Below are 14,736 nucleotides of genomic sequence, written 5' to 3' on the forward strand. Positions count from 1 at the left end.
GAGGAACGACACAGGACCCTGCGCTGTTCTTCTGTCTGCTTGGCCCTCCCCGGGTTTGCTGCTGGTCCTTCCCGGGTTGGCTGCTGGTCCTTCCACCTCCGTGGAAGGGCGGTTCCCCCTGCCACATTCCCCACTTCCGTGGGGGAGCGGCACACCACCGGCCGGCTCTCTCGGGGGCTGCACAGGTGTTCCCCTTAGATGTTCCTGGTGCATGCCGTCTCTCTCCTCCTTTATAGTCCTCTTCCACCAATCCCAACTCTGCTACCCACACACCAAGTACGCTGCTCTCCTCCAATCAGGAGCAGGTCCCACAGTTTATTGGTTGAACTGGAGGCAGCTGTGTAGAAGCTGTTTCCCTTCTCAGCGCCATATTGTGGGAGAGCAGATGCATAGAATAAGTCTTAATTCCAGTAACTTAGTCTAGTCCGAGTTGCTCCCAGTTGCTCCCCACAACAGGCAGCAGCTTAACTTGCTGCTCCACAAAGCAAGCCCCAGCAGTGCTGTTTCCACGCTCAAAAGTGTTCCTATACAGATGATAAATCACATGAGCTCACTGTCTATAACATATGTAACAGTGTGTAGCACATGCTAAGTTTTAAAATTCTTAGTTTCTGAGCTTTCTACTTTAATATACTGATCTCCTTTGTTGTTCTTTGTAAGCCTCAGGCATTGTGGGGTCTGACTGTGTCCTGTGTCCTGTGTTGGGAAGTGAATTTCTGAGTTGACATGTGAATGAATGGTATCTGAAAGTGGGCCTTTGAGAGGTAATTAGGACTAGATGGGGTCGTGAGGATGGGGCTCCTAAGAGGGCATTACTGGTTTTCTAGTAAGAGTAAGAGATATTCAAACTAGCACGCTGGCTTTGTCTCACAATGTGATGTCCCCACCCACCCCGTGTTACGATGCAACATGAAGGCCCTCACCAGATGCCAGAGCCAAGCTTTTGGATTTCCCACCCTCGGTACTGTGAGGTAAAAACACAATCTATTCTGTACGAACTGTTGGTCTCAGGTATTTTTTTCCAGCCACAGAAAATGGATTAAGACACAGGGCACATTGTCCAAAGAAGTGTTATTGTTACTCTGGTGGCAAGAGGCGTGATGATCTGATCCACGGGTTTCACATCTGTGCAAGAGCCTTCTAACAACCCTCTGACAACTGCTTTTAATCAACTGGCATTTGGAAAAGTAGAATTGACCTCTTAGAAAACAATTATTTCAACTAAAAGTCTTCTGTATATTAAAGTGGAAAAGATAAGACAGGTCACATCATGGCACTTACTTTATGACATTTTACTTAAACTTGAGCATTTGCTGATGCATTTGACTGTTAAAACTTGGTCAGTATTTTCCAAATTTGTTCTGAAACTAACAAGTGAAAGATATATACTATAATAAGGAAACACAATGCAATTTAAAAAAAGGCCTATGATTTGAACAAGCATTTTCTACTCACACAAAACATACACAGAAGACAAGAAGCACATGAAAAGAAGCCTAGAATCATTATTTATTGTGAAAATTCAAATTAAAACCCTAATGAGAAACCACTTCACATCTACAAGAATGGCTAAATGTAAAAAGGTTGACTATACCAATTGTTGGCAAAGAAGTACAAGAACAGGAACTCCCGTAGAAGCTGGGAATGTAAAATAGTACAACTATTTTGGGAAAAGTTTGGCAATTTTCTTTTAAGATTTATTTATTTATTTGAAAGTCAGAGTTACACAGAGAGAGGAAAGACAGAGAGAGAGAGTTCTTCCATCCAATGGTTCACTCCCCAATTGGCCACAACAGCCGCAGCTGCGCTGATCCGAAGCCAGGAGCCAGGAGCTTCCTCTAGGTCTCCCACGCAGGTGCAGGGGCTCAAGGACCTGGGCCATCCTCCTCTGCTTTTTCAGGCCACAGCAGAGAGCTGGACAGGAAGTGGAGCAGCAGGGTCTCAAACTGGGACCCACATGGGATGCCAGCGCTTCAGACTAGGGTGTTAACCCACTGTGCCACAGCGTCGGCCCCGGCAATTTTCTAAAGTTAGACATAAACCTCTGACATCATCCAGCCATTCCTTTTGTAGGTATTTATCCAAAAGAAATGAAAGCATACGTCAATACAGACTGTACATGAACGTTCAGAGTTTTATAGATGGTCTTTGTCTTATGAAGGCATAACTTGTGATTCCCTGACTTTATGGTGGCGTGAATAACATTCTGAGTTTTCTATTTTTCCAGAGTAGTAATATGCAGTGTAGTACTCTGATACAGGAGGTGCCACAGTTCCCAGTCAGCCCCAGGTCTGATACTCAGACTATGAGTGATGATCTGCTATGGTGTTTGGTAGGTAGATGTATTAAATGCGCTTCTGACTTATGATATACTCTGCTTTCTGATGGTTTATTGGAACGTAACACCAGAGTTACAGGGTTACAGTGTATGTGTAATAGCCCCGGGCTGCAACCAATCAAAATGTTCATTAACAAGGGAAGGCATAAAACCACTATGGTGAATCCCTACAAAGAAATACATGCTAAAGTAATAAAAAAGAATGAACTAATGACATAAGCTATGATATCAGTGCATCTCAAAGTAATTTTGCTGAGTGAAAGAAGCCAGATAAAATATAGTATATAATGTGTGAGTCCATTTATATAAAATTTTAGGAAATACAAACGTATCCTGATATAAAGCACATTAGTAGTTGCCTGGTAAGGTGGCAGGCAAGGAGGGAGGGGGTGAAGGGGTTACATGAGGAAAATTTTGTAGGTGATGGACATGTCCATTGTCTGGTTGTGCTGGTGGGTTTTATGGGTATATGAAGTGTGTATGCCTGTATCAAACAATGCTCTTTATGTATAGTTTGTGGTATATCAATTATATTTACATAAAGTTGTTAAAAATTATCCCCCTTTGGACCGGCGCTGTGGCTCACTTGGTTAATCCTCCGCCTGTGGCGCGGGCATCCCATGTGGGCGCCAGGTTCTAGTCCCAGTTGCCTCTCTTCCAGTCCAGCTCTCTGCTGTGGCCCAGGAGGGCTGTGGAACATGGCCCAAGTGTTTGGGCCCCTGCACCCACAATGGGAGACCAGGCAGAAGCACCCGGCTCCTGGCTTTAGGTCAGCGCAGTGCCGGCCATAGCGGCCATTTGGGGAGTGAACCAATGGAAGACCTTTCTCTCTGTCTCTCTCTTTCTCACTGTCTATAACTCTACCTGTCAAATAAATAAATAAATAAAAATTATCCTCCTTTTTTAACTTTTATTTTTATTTAGTTGAGAGTCAAGGAGGGAAAGAGAGAGAGCTTTCCTATCAGCCAGTTCATTCCCCAAATGCCTGCAATAGCAGGGGCTGAACCAGGCCAAAGTTAGCGCTGGGAACTCAATCCAGGTCTTCCACATGGGTGGCAGCAACCCAATTACTTGACCCATTAGGGATGCCTCCCTGGGCCTGCAATGGCAGGAGGTTGTAATCTGGGGGCTGGGTCTCAAACCCAGGTACTATGAATTGAGATGTTGGCACTCTAATTGGCACCTTAACTACATGGCTAATCACCTGCCCCCCAAATAGCACAAATTCTGCAGGTTTTCCTTATTACTTATTCCTAAAGAGTGAGTTAAATTAGAAATGAACGCAGTCTCTAGAGTACCAATGGAATCCAATAGGACCAACAGTCCTTCAAATAGTAAATTCCAGTGGCGGTGTCCGAAAGAGTTTCCAGTTCGGAAGTGCACTTCGTAGCTGAGCTACCATTGCTGCTGTCCACCTTCAGAACACTTCCATCATCTCAAAGTGAAACTGGACTTCTTAGATAACTCGCATTAAACGGTACAATTCCCATTTCCATGACCAACTGAGTACAACTCTCGAACACTCTATAAGCAATGACCTCTGGGCAGATGCAGTAGCTTTTCTTTACTAAAACCAAACACTTAGCACAGGCTACTTACCAAACACAGAGGTTGATTTGGGCTCTCGTGCTTCTTCATGGCTACAGCCCAAGACCAGGCCAGCCCCAACGGTTTGGCAGATGGCAGTGCCAGAGTGTGTGGGGAGGAAGGAACACACAGCAAGCTGGCAAGCAGAAAGCGTGACTAGGCCTGGCTCTGCTTTTATAACCAGTCCTCTTCTAGAACTACCTTCAGGCACGCCCCCAAGGCTAAGGACCGCCCACCAGGGCCGCCTCCCAGACACCATGATTGGATGGAGTCTCCACTCTCAGTCCCATTAACTGCATGAGTTCACACCTACATCTTGTTCACCCCAAGGCAGCAACTTCAGATGATTTTGTCTATTTCTCTCCTGGCTGTGGTGCAACAGAGGCAGTCGGGTGTAGATGGCTGCAGGAAAGCTCCAAGACTGGGCACTGTGATTTGTCCTCAGATCTGGCTGCTGGCTCTCACACTAAAGAAAAGTGGGTGAAATCTTGTGCATGAGACACTGCCGCTGCCACCCTACTGGAAAAACAGCCCGAGCTGCCTGCCACACCAAGAGTGGGTCGATTGTGTCATCTTTGTGTAGGAAGAATGACCTAATTGTCATATCACCTGCAGAGTAAGTTAGCAGATCCTTTATAAATCTCACTCTCCTCCTAAATGCCATCCCCCATTGTCACTGGGAAATCTTCACAAAATGAGTAGCTTTTGTATATGTCTTGCCTATATTGCCTTATTTATTTCATGCCAGGGTGGTTCAACTATGATGAGATTTTTTTGGTTTTTGGTTCCTCTTCTCAAGCCGGTTGGCCCACGGAGCAGGTGGCTGGTGTTTGGCAAGCAAAGCTCTCACACCGGGCTCTCAGGGATTGAAACTTGTCCTGAAAGTGGACCCCAAAGTGATGGCAAGAGGTGAGGCTGTGGAGGCAGCCCACCCCTGGACAGGATGCTTAGGTCTCCGAGCTTTTTCACCTCTGAAACGGACAGGGGGTCTACCTGATAGTCGTTTTCCGGGGGAGTACATGATGCAACGTTTGGTGGACGGCTAGGCTGGTCCAGCGGCAGGAGCACAGGCAGGTGACAGTGTCTGTTTTCGGCTCCTATCAGATGACCACAGGGGCGGTAAGAAACCAGAAGATGAAACCCACCTCTGGTCTGAAATGCTCATTTCCGCACAAAGGGCTCCAGTTTCAAAATGAAAAGAGGGACAGCCGCCTGGGTTTTGGGACCAGCAGAGTTCAGGATTAGCGTCGTTTGCACAGAAAGGGCTGCGAATCCAGAAACGGACTTGAAGGGTCTCAGGCTTTGCCATGGGACACTCCCCAGTTTCTTCCGCACGCCATTTAGAGGCTGAGGCTGAGTGAGCTCGAATTTGGCCCAAAGCCTGGGCTGCTCCCGTGGCGGCGGCGGCGGGGTGGAGGTGAGCTCGACAGGTGTGCAAGGTGTGTGAGGCAGGGAGGAGCAGGTGTCGGTGGAGGTCCCTCACGGTGGACTCCAGCAGCGGGTGGGGAGGCCCCACCCCGCGTCCGGGCGCCCCCGGCAGGGAAGAAGGCGGCAGGTCAGCCCTGGTGGGCTTCCTCTGCCCGCTGAGTCCAGACGCGCGGAGAGCGCCTGGAGGCGGACGTGAGGCTCCCGAGCCCGGGAAGCCCCCAAACGCCGGCCGGAGGCCGACGCCCAGTGCCCCGGCCGGGTCTAGGGGAGTGGCCGCCGCGCCGTGGGTCCGGGTGGCGTGAGGCGGGGGCGGGAGCCCGGGACCCGCGCGGGGAGGAGCGCCGCCCCCTCGCCGGAGAGGCGGGAGAGGGCGGCCCTCCATTGGCCGGGCGCGTCGGCCAATCCCTGAAAACCCCGGGGAGGCGGTGGGGGCAGTGCGTGCGGATCCGCGGTGCGGGCAGCGAGCGAAGCGGCCAGCGGGGCTCCGGAGCGCACCGCGACGCTCTGCGGACCCAGTCGGACCCAGCCGGACCGAGTCGCCCAGGCACCGCCTGCGCCCCGCCGTCGCGTCAAGGGCGTCTCTCGCGCCGCCCCAGGAGCGAGCTCCGAGCATCTCCCGCGGCGGCCACTCCTCGGGGCCAGGAGGGGGAAGCCGAGTGCGACAGACTCCGGGACCCCAGCGCAGCCCCTTTTCGCCTTCCAAGCCACCATGACCCACTTCAACAAGGGCCCTTCCTACGGGCTGTCGGCCGAGGTCAAGAACAAGGTACGCCCGGGCTCGGGTGGGCCGGGGACTCTTGGGCCAGGGGTGAGGGACGCAGCCCAGGCCCCCGCCGGGCGGAGTCGGCGTTGGGCCGTGCTTTGCTCCCGCGCGCCCTGGCTCCATGGTCCGGCGGAGAGGAGGAGGCGTCGGGGCGGCTCGCGGGTGGCTGGGCGTCTTCGGCGCGCCGCCTCCCCGGGCCCGGGGCGCCGGCTCCCGATCGCTCTCCTGGCTTTGTTCCCGGCTTTCTAAGGGCCGGGACTAGCGGCGGGCGGTGCGTTCCCGGGCGCCCGGAGTCCCGCAGCGCCGAGCTCTCGGGCTGCAGGACGCGCCCCTCGGGGAAGGGGGCGCTCCTGTCTGGACGTTCTCTCCCTAGGCGGGGCTGGCCCGCGCGCCGGTGTCCCGCGGGTCCCAGGGCAGCCCCGCCGTCCGCCTGGGCTGGGCTCCGGCCCGCGGGCGCGCTTTCTCCCCCTGCTACACTGCGCGGGGAGCCGTTAGGCAGTTACGTGGCCACACCGGGGTTCCTTATTGTTCATCGCCGCCTCTCTGGGAGGGGGACCGCCGAGGGCTCTACCGACCCCTGAGACCCTGGGCAGCGTCCAGTTGTCGGCGCCCGCAGGCAGCCGCTGCTGCGGTGCGGGGATCCCAGACAAAGCCCGAGCGCGCCGCGTTGGGAGTGATAGCGCTGGGGACCCTCGGAGACTTAAGCAGCGTGCCGGGGAGTTCGCAGCCCATTAGATTCTCAAGATACCCATGGGCTGCTTTTGTTTAGGGCTTGTTTGCTGAGTGGCAGTTTGGAGAGTGGTAGACATTTGGGGACGCTCAGCTTTGCCATCGAACGTTAAGAATGCGTTGGGTTTATCTTTGGGACTTTTGGCCTGGGAAAGAGATGAGAGGCGTCCCCCTCCCCAAATCCTCTCCTTCCTTCCTCCCTCCCTGCATTCCAAGCCCATGACATCAGGGGTTTCTGGGGGGAGAGACCAGCCAATCGGCGCGGAACTGCGCACAGACCGCTCATTGTCTCCTCTCTGCTGTTCCGGCCCGAGCGCCACAAAGGAGGCTGCCGCGACTTCATTCCCATTAACCTCCCGGGAGCCGTGGCCCGCTGGGATCGCTACCGCACCGGCCCGCCGCTGGCGGGGCGCCCTGGCCGGGTCGGAGCCGGCACATCCCGGGGTTGCGGGGACGCGGTGCGGAGAGGCGTGGAGGTCCTGCAGTGCCTTGGGGCAGAGATGTGGCCGTCACCTTACATACAGCCTTTGAAGCAAGGAGTTGATTTCAGTCTGCACAGCTAAAATGGAAAGGTTGAAGTCCTCTCCCTTTCTAAATGTGTTACCCAAGTTAGAAAATAGTTTCCGGAGCCTTTTTTTTTTTTTTTTTTTGACAGGCAGAGTTACAGAGAGAGAGAGAGAGAGAGAGAAAAGTCTTCCTTCTGTTGGTTCACTCCCCAAGTGCCGCCACGGCCGGCGCTGCGCCGATCAGAAACCAGGAGCCTGGAGCTTCTTCCTGGTCTCCATGCGGGTGCAGGGGCCCAAGCACTTGGGCCATCCCCCTGAGCACCTTTTTAAAGAACAGAAAGGTGGTTTGTATGTGAGGTTGAAATCCAAGCCACACCACCTGACAACTTTGCTGCAAAGCACGGTTCCATCCCTTCTGTGGCTTAGGTTTGTGAACCCTAGAGGCGTTTGTGAGGAATAAGCACGTCCTAAAAACCCTGTCCTGGCTTGGGGCGTTCATGGAGAAACGCCCCGTGACTCCTGGCTGGCATCCCTTGAGTCTCTTTACCTTTTGCATTGTAAATGAGACACTGATAACCTTGGCAGCCCTTCAAGTGACTGACTTTCCTGAGATGACAAGATCCATGCTAACTTTCTTTTTGCTGACTAATGTGTGGAGCAGCTTCTGTCCTTTTCCTACTTAACTGAGCAGACACAAGGAGGTGAATAGTCTGAGGCCAGCTCACAGCAGTAAGACAGTAAAACCTCAGCCTTCGAAAAGTTAGTTACAAAGCCTGTGGGCTTGTCCCTGGAAGTACCTAATCTGGTTTTTAGTCGCCCCTTTTGTGGTTACGTGGTCTTTTCATACAGTATTCTTCCATAGCAAAGCTTTTGATCGGCAGAGCAGAGCTACCCTGTGAGGGGGAAGGGTGGCTGGGATGATCCAGCCTCCTCTGCAGATGGGGTGCTGCAGCTCAGAGTGAGATCTGCCTACGGTCACAGAGGAGGTTGGCTCATCCTCAGAATTTCAACCCCTGACAACAGTGCCTTCGGAGAAATCGCTGTTGCATTTTTGCTACCCTCCTGTCACTCCCTGACATTGTGATTATTCATGTAATGCTGTTTCTCATCTGTTCTGGACTTGGAATTCAGACATCAGTGTCTGTCGGGCCTCTGTGTGAGACTGCCTTTGGACGGAGGGCCCAGGACTGACAGATGAGGAGGATGGGTGGATGGAAATGTGAACTTAGACTTTGTGGGGTTTGATTCCTCCCTACTTTTTCTTTAGGAACTGTGTAATTGATACCTTGATTAAATGTTAGGGTTTTTTAATCCTTAATCCTTTTGTAACAGAGTAGAAAAAATATTAACAGCCTGGGGAGGCAGTGTGGCATGAACTCTGAGTCAGGCACACATTGGTTCTAGTGCCCACTCCTCCATGGGCTGTCTACCAGTATGATGTTGGGCTTGCCACCCCTGTCCTTCTTTCCTAAACTGTCATGTGGAGAAATAACAGTTACTCATCCCCATCTTCTGTAAAACTTCATTGCTGAGATGCGTCTGACTTAAGTACCTAGTGCCTATTAGCTCCTAATAGTAGAAAATACATATTGAGGGGCTGGTGCTGTGGTGTAGTTCAAGTCCTGACCACTCTACTTCTAATCCAGCTTTCTGCTATGGCCTAGGAAAGCAGTAGAGGATGGCCCAAGTCCTTGGGCCCCTGCACGCATGTGGGAGACCCAGAAGAAGCTCCTTGCTCCTGGCTTCGGATCGGCCCAGCTCTGGTGGTTGTAGCTATTTGGGGAGTGAACCAGTGGATGGAAGACCTCTCTCTCTGCTTCTGTCTTTATCTAACTCTGCCTTTAAAAAAAAAAAAAGAAAATATATATTGGCATTATATTTATTAGATTTGTATGTCCCTGCCTCTTTAAGTATTCAGTTTGTTTTAATAAACATTTAGTCTTTTTTTTTTACTTTGTCCGCGGAAGTCATTCATCAATGGATTTAGAAAGTCTTTGATCTTAAGTGTTTATAGCCAGTAAAATTCTAGGAAAAAAATCCTTAAGATACTTGTTTGGTGAGATAATACCTGGCAGATCAGACAGGTGTTTTTTTGTTTTTAACAGGCAGGAAGATGTTTGAAATCAGCCAAAAAAAAAAAAAAAAAAAAAAAAAACACCAGACTCCTTGATCCTGGAATATCAGCAGTCTTTCTTAATAAGAACAAAAGGATCAATAACTTGCCATCTACAAAGAACCATAACAGGGCCAGGGAAAAAGGAGGAGCTGCTGGCGATGGATCAGTGGAGGCTGCAAACACGTGGAGTGCTGAGGTCTGACCTGTCTCACACAGGTTGAACCAGCCTCTGAACGCATCTTGCAGGCTGAAGTGAAAGAGGAAGCAGCTCTGTGTCTCATAAGCCATGAAAAAACAAGAGGTCCCCCAGGGAAGCAGGGCGTTTCCTGACACTGGGCTCTGAGCTCCATGCTGGAGTCAGGGTAGTTTCCGATAATGATGAGGATGTGATGAAGCGCGCCCTCAGCGGGCCTGGAGCCAATGCTGCAGGGAGATTCCTCCCCCCACCTCCCCCTTTCCTCCTTTGCTCATTCCTTCCTTTCCTTTCCTTTCCCCTTGCTAGATTTACTTACTTACCTGAAAGGGATAGAGACAGAGAGTTATCTTCCATTGGCTGGTTCACTCCCTAAATGGCCACAACTGCCAGCACTGGGCCAGGCTGAGTCCAGAAGCCTGAGCTCCATCTAGGTCTCCTACATGGGTGGCAGTGGCTCAAGCACTTCCCAGGTGCATTAGCAGGAAGCTGGATTGGAAGAGGAGCAGCCAGGACTCAAACTGGGACTGCAGTGTGGGATGCCATTGTAACCTGCTGCACCACAATGTTTGCCCGCTCTGGGAACTTTGCTTACAGGTCTGGGGGAGCCTAAAGGGAATAAACTGGGGGGTGTGGAGGAGATACATTGGGGGTAGGAAGTGTCGGGCAGGGAGCTAGCATGATCATCTTACCTCAGTACAGTTTTGAAGAGGAGGCTAATTGAAAGAGTGAAAAAATGGAAACGTACATTCTTGCAGCCTTCTGTTCCCATGGCGTGTCTAATTTGGGTAAAGTAGCTTCTCAGAGCTCCCTTGCCTGTAAAATAGTATTCCTCAGCAGCTAAAGACCGTTTTAGAAGACTTACTGCTCAAATCCAAGTCACTGAAGAGTAAACCAAACCACCTTAAAAGGGACCTGGGGGTCCTCCCAGCCAATCTGCCCAGCGCCCTGTGGACAAGCAGCTGCTCTAAGGTGCCCTGATCAGAATAACTCAGGGTAGCTCCAGCTCCGAATTCTGCCTTTTGGTGGTCTGCATGTCGGCTGCTGCAGCTCTAGAGCCTTGGTAAAGAGGTGTAGATGGCTTTAGCTTTTGTTTGTTTTTTAACATTAAAGTTTAGAATTAGATTTTTAGTTAACAACTTTATCATCTCTTTTCACCAGAGATAAGGAATTCTATTATTTACCCATATAGCTTATGATTTATGTATTTTTAAACTTTCTGTTATTTGGGGGAGAGAGAAAAAGTAAAGAGAACTCGAACCTGCTGATTGATTCCCCAGGTGCCTGCAGCACAGTCCAGGTCTCCTGTGTGGGTGGCAGGAACCTAGGTTTTGAGGCATCACTCCTGCTTCCCAGGATCTGCATTCGCAGCAAACAAGTCAGGAACCAGAGCTGGGCATCAAACCCAGGTATTCCACTGTGGGACGTGGGCAGCCCAATCTGGATTTCTTTTTTTTCTTTTTCTTTTTTTTTTTTTTTTAAGATAGATAGATTTATTTATTTATTTATTTATTTGAAAAGCAGAGTTAGAAAGAGAGGGAGAGGGAGATAGAGAGAGATCTTCCATCTGCAAGTTCACCCCCAAAATGGCCACAATGACAGGGGCTGAGCCAGGCTGAATCAGGCGCCTGGAATTCCATCTGGGTCTCCCACGTGGGTGCTGGAGTGCAGGCACTTGGGCCATCTTCCACTGCCTTTCCAGGCACATCAGCAGGGAGCTGGATTGGAATCCTGGTGCTGAAACCTGCGCTCATACTGGGTGCCGGCATCGCAGGCAGTGGCTTAACTGCTGCACCACAACACCAGCCCCAATCCTGGTCTCTTAACCACTAAGCAAACACCTGCCCCAATGATCAATATCCTATTTCCTAAAGATTGATTGATTGATTCAAAAGAGAAAGTTGGAGAGAGGGAAAGATCTTTTACCTGCTGGTTCACTCACCAGATGGCCACAATGGCCAGGGCTCCCATCTTGGTGACAGGAGCCCAAGTACTTGGGCTGTCTTCTGCTTTCACAGATGCATTAGCAGGGAGCTAGACTGGAAGTGGAGCAGCTGGGACTCATATGGGATGCCAGCATTGTAAGCTGCAGCTTAACCTGCTGTGCCACAATGCAGGCCCCGGTGTATTTTAGAATATGGTTTAGGACACAGTTGATGCTTAATAAATGTTTGTTGATTTAATGAATTTACCCATCAGGAATAGGTTTTGTTATCTTTAGAAATTGAATATAACCTTATTAGAGTAGTCAACCTAAGGGAATTCTGTAGTGTAAGTGTGTTTTTGAAGGTTATGGTGACTTTTATAGCTTGTTTTTCTTAAGCAGTTTATGAGTTAAAATTACACTGAAAACTTATCATTAAGATAATTCCCTTTTTGCTGCTGATTTTGTGGTTATCTCTTATGAAACATATTGGCTAGTTCCTTTTGGAGTTCCAAATTAGGAAGAAATGACCAAGGTCCCCTCTGCAGAGCCTTGGCCAATGCTAGCATCTCCCAGGAGACAGCTAGAGAGATGTATGTTTAGCCAAGCTAGAATCTTTGCTCTTGGGAGGACTGGCCATTGTGATTTTTTTTTTTTTTTTTTAAGATTTTATTTACTTATTTGAGAGGCAGAGTTACAGATAGAGGGAGAGACAGAAAGGTCTTCCTTCCACTGGTTCACTCTCCAAATGGCCGTAACGGCTGGAGCTGCGCCGATCCGAAGCCAGGAGCCAGGAGCCAGGAGCTTTTTCCAGGTCTCCCATGAAGGTACAGGGGCCCAGGGATTTGGGCCATCTTCTACTGCTCTTCCAGGCCATTGTAGAGAGCTGGATTGGAAGAGGAGCAGCCAGGACTCGAACCGGCCCCCATATGAGATGCCGGCACCACAGGTGGAGACTTAAACTACTGTGCCACAGTGCCAGCCCCAGCCATTGTATTTGTCCACATCACCTAACTCCCATTCTTGACTAAAACTGATGAACAAGATATCCTTTGCTGAAATGAGAAGTACCATGCTTCTGTGTTTTTTTTTTTGTTGTTTTTTTTTTTTTTTTTAAGATTTATTTTGTTTATTTGAAAGAGTTACAGGGAGAGGTAGAGGCAGAGAGGGAAGTCTGCCATCCACTGGTTCACTCCCCAAATGGCCACAACGGCAGGAGCTTAGCTGATCCCAAACCAGGAGCTTCTCCTGGGTCTCCTATGTGGGTGCAAGGACCCAAGAACCTGGGCCATCTTCTGCTGCTTTCCCAGGCACATTGATAGGGAGCTGGATCAGAAGTGGAGCAGCCGGGACTCAAACCGGAGCCCATTTGGGATGTCAGCACTGCAGGCTGGGGCTTTAACCCACTGTGCCACAGCACTGGCCCCTGTGTTTCTGTTTTTGAAATGCTTAGACTTACTCTGAAGTTTGTATATGGATCAGATCATGTCATATCCAGTTTGCTATCCTGTGACCTCAGCTTTTTACTCTTTTTTCTGTGAAAATTGAACTGGCAGTGAAGTCAGTGGCAATATTGCCATCAACCAGAAGTATATACCTTTTCTTTTTCCCTTTGCCTGTTTCATGTCCAGGAGGAATGTGAGGGTTAGTGAGTGTTTTTCCCTTCCTCCGCACTTCACAGCATATCATGAGCCACAGTGAGTATTATCTGCGACCTTTAAAAAGCACCATGGGATGGTTTTGGTTTTTCCACCTGTTACTACCATTGTATCAGGAGAGTGAGGACATGCATCGTCTCCTTCGCATTGTGAGCAGGCAGTGGCAGGAAGAAGCTCTTCCTTGGATTTTGTTGGCAAGTTCCAGATTTTTCCAGGCATTGGCCTCCTCGAGCATGTGCCATGTGCCTTAGTGAACTCCCTGCCATACACAGACTCTGCACCCTTATTTGTGTGTTCTCGTACCCTCGGGTTTTTCTTAAGGACTTCTGGAGCCCAGGTACTGAAGTTTATACAGCTTTTGAGGTCCCATGAGAAATACACAGTATCTTGCAAGCTTCATAGAAACCTGACCATGTGAACCCTTGTGGACTTGAAGATTTCCCAGTAGCTCTCATGTAAGGTTCTTGTCCATGAGAACTTAGTGGTTAAGGACGTGGAGACCAGCTCGGAAGCCTGATTATTCACCTTACTCTAAGCTTCAAGCAGGAGACTTAAACCATCAGTGTCTCATCTGTAAAATGAGAATATGATAATAATCACCCTTATGCGGCTGCTGGGAGAAACAAGTAAGACAAAATAATCCATGAAAAGTATTTAGGATGGTGCCTGGAACCAAAGTACACATTATGTAAGTATTGGCTGCTGTTCCGTTTTGCTGGCTGGCTCTCTGATGGTTAGGTTTGTTCCTGTGTTTTGAGCTTTCTTTGTCTTCTACAAGTTGCCCAAAATCTCAACACAGTGAGGCTCCTAGCAGACATGACACCAAGCGGCCCCTACACATCTGCATCAGGAACGCAATCCGCCCCTGGAGTCCTCACCCAAGAAACTGCCTTGTGGTGGCCCGCAGTACAGTTTCTCCGTGAAATCTGGGTCTCTTTCCCTGCCCGCTCTGTCCACACCACCCTCGTGGCTGAGGACGGCTCTGTAGCGCGACAGATCTGGTTTTCTGGGTGTGAGAGTATTCTTTTTCTCCTAGTTTCTCTTCAACAAGAAACATCTTCTGTTCCGGGTTTCAGATGGGGCTTGCGTTCTTCCACGCTCGACTGGTAAGATGTAGACCTGCAAGTGTTTGAGTCCTGTCAGCCATGGGTACTGTCCGAAGCTTCCCTTCTGTGTGAAGTCCGTGAGCTGAGTGGACAAATTCCTAGCGCTCTCCCACGAGGCAGGGAGGGCGCTTCCACAGCATCTCTCCTCTGCCCCACCCCCACCCCGGATGGGAGCAGGAAACCTCAGGGTGTGGGTGTGACTTTTGGGCGGGACATCGGCAGTGGGAAAGCCGGGGATCTGAGTGCAGAGAAGAGAGCAGGCCCTTTGTGCTTGGAAGCATTCTTCTTGGTTATTTCCTTCTCTCACCAAGAATTTCCCAGGCGGTCCAAACCGTGAACCCGGCAGACTGGGATTTTAGCATCTCTCTCACCTCGCTCCCTCCCCTGT

The 14,736-nt window shown here is 50.1% G+C and overlaps 2 protein-coding genes across 2 annotated transcripts in view; one reads left to right on the forward strand and one right to left on the reverse strand.

Moving 5' to 3' along the window:
- Window positions 1-1,492: 1,492 nt before the first annotated feature.
- Window positions 1,493-6,112, reverse strand: LOC127493666 (collagen alpha-2(I) chain-like). Its single transcript, XM_051858182.2, has 2 exons — window positions 3,938-6,112; window positions 1,493-1,994 (listed from the first exon to the last, which is right to left on the reverse strand). Exon 1 carries the CDS (start codon window positions 5,964-5,966, stop codon window positions 4,968-4,970), a length of 999 nt encoding a protein of 332 aa, XP_051714142.2. The 5' UTR covers window positions 5,967-6,112; the 3' UTR covers window positions 1,493-1,994; window positions 3,938-4,967.
- CNN3 (calponin 3) overlaps window positions 5,726-14,736 on the forward strand; it is a 34,519-nt gene continuing 25,508 nt past the window's right edge. The window contains exon 1 of the mRNA XM_008264856.4: window positions 5,726-6,119. Within this exon, the coding sequence (XP_008263078.2) occupies window positions 6,063-6,119 (57 nt within the window). The 5' untranslated portion in view covers window positions 5,726-6,062. The remainder of the gene's footprint in view (window positions 6,120-14,736) is intronic.

Source organism: Oryctolagus cuniculus, chromosome 7, assembly GCF_964237555.1.
Source record: "Oryctolagus cuniculus chromosome 7, mOryCun1.1, whole genome shotgun sequence".
Classification (NCBI taxonomy): Eukaryota; Metazoa; Chordata; class Mammalia; order Lagomorpha; family Leporidae; genus Oryctolagus; species Oryctolagus cuniculus.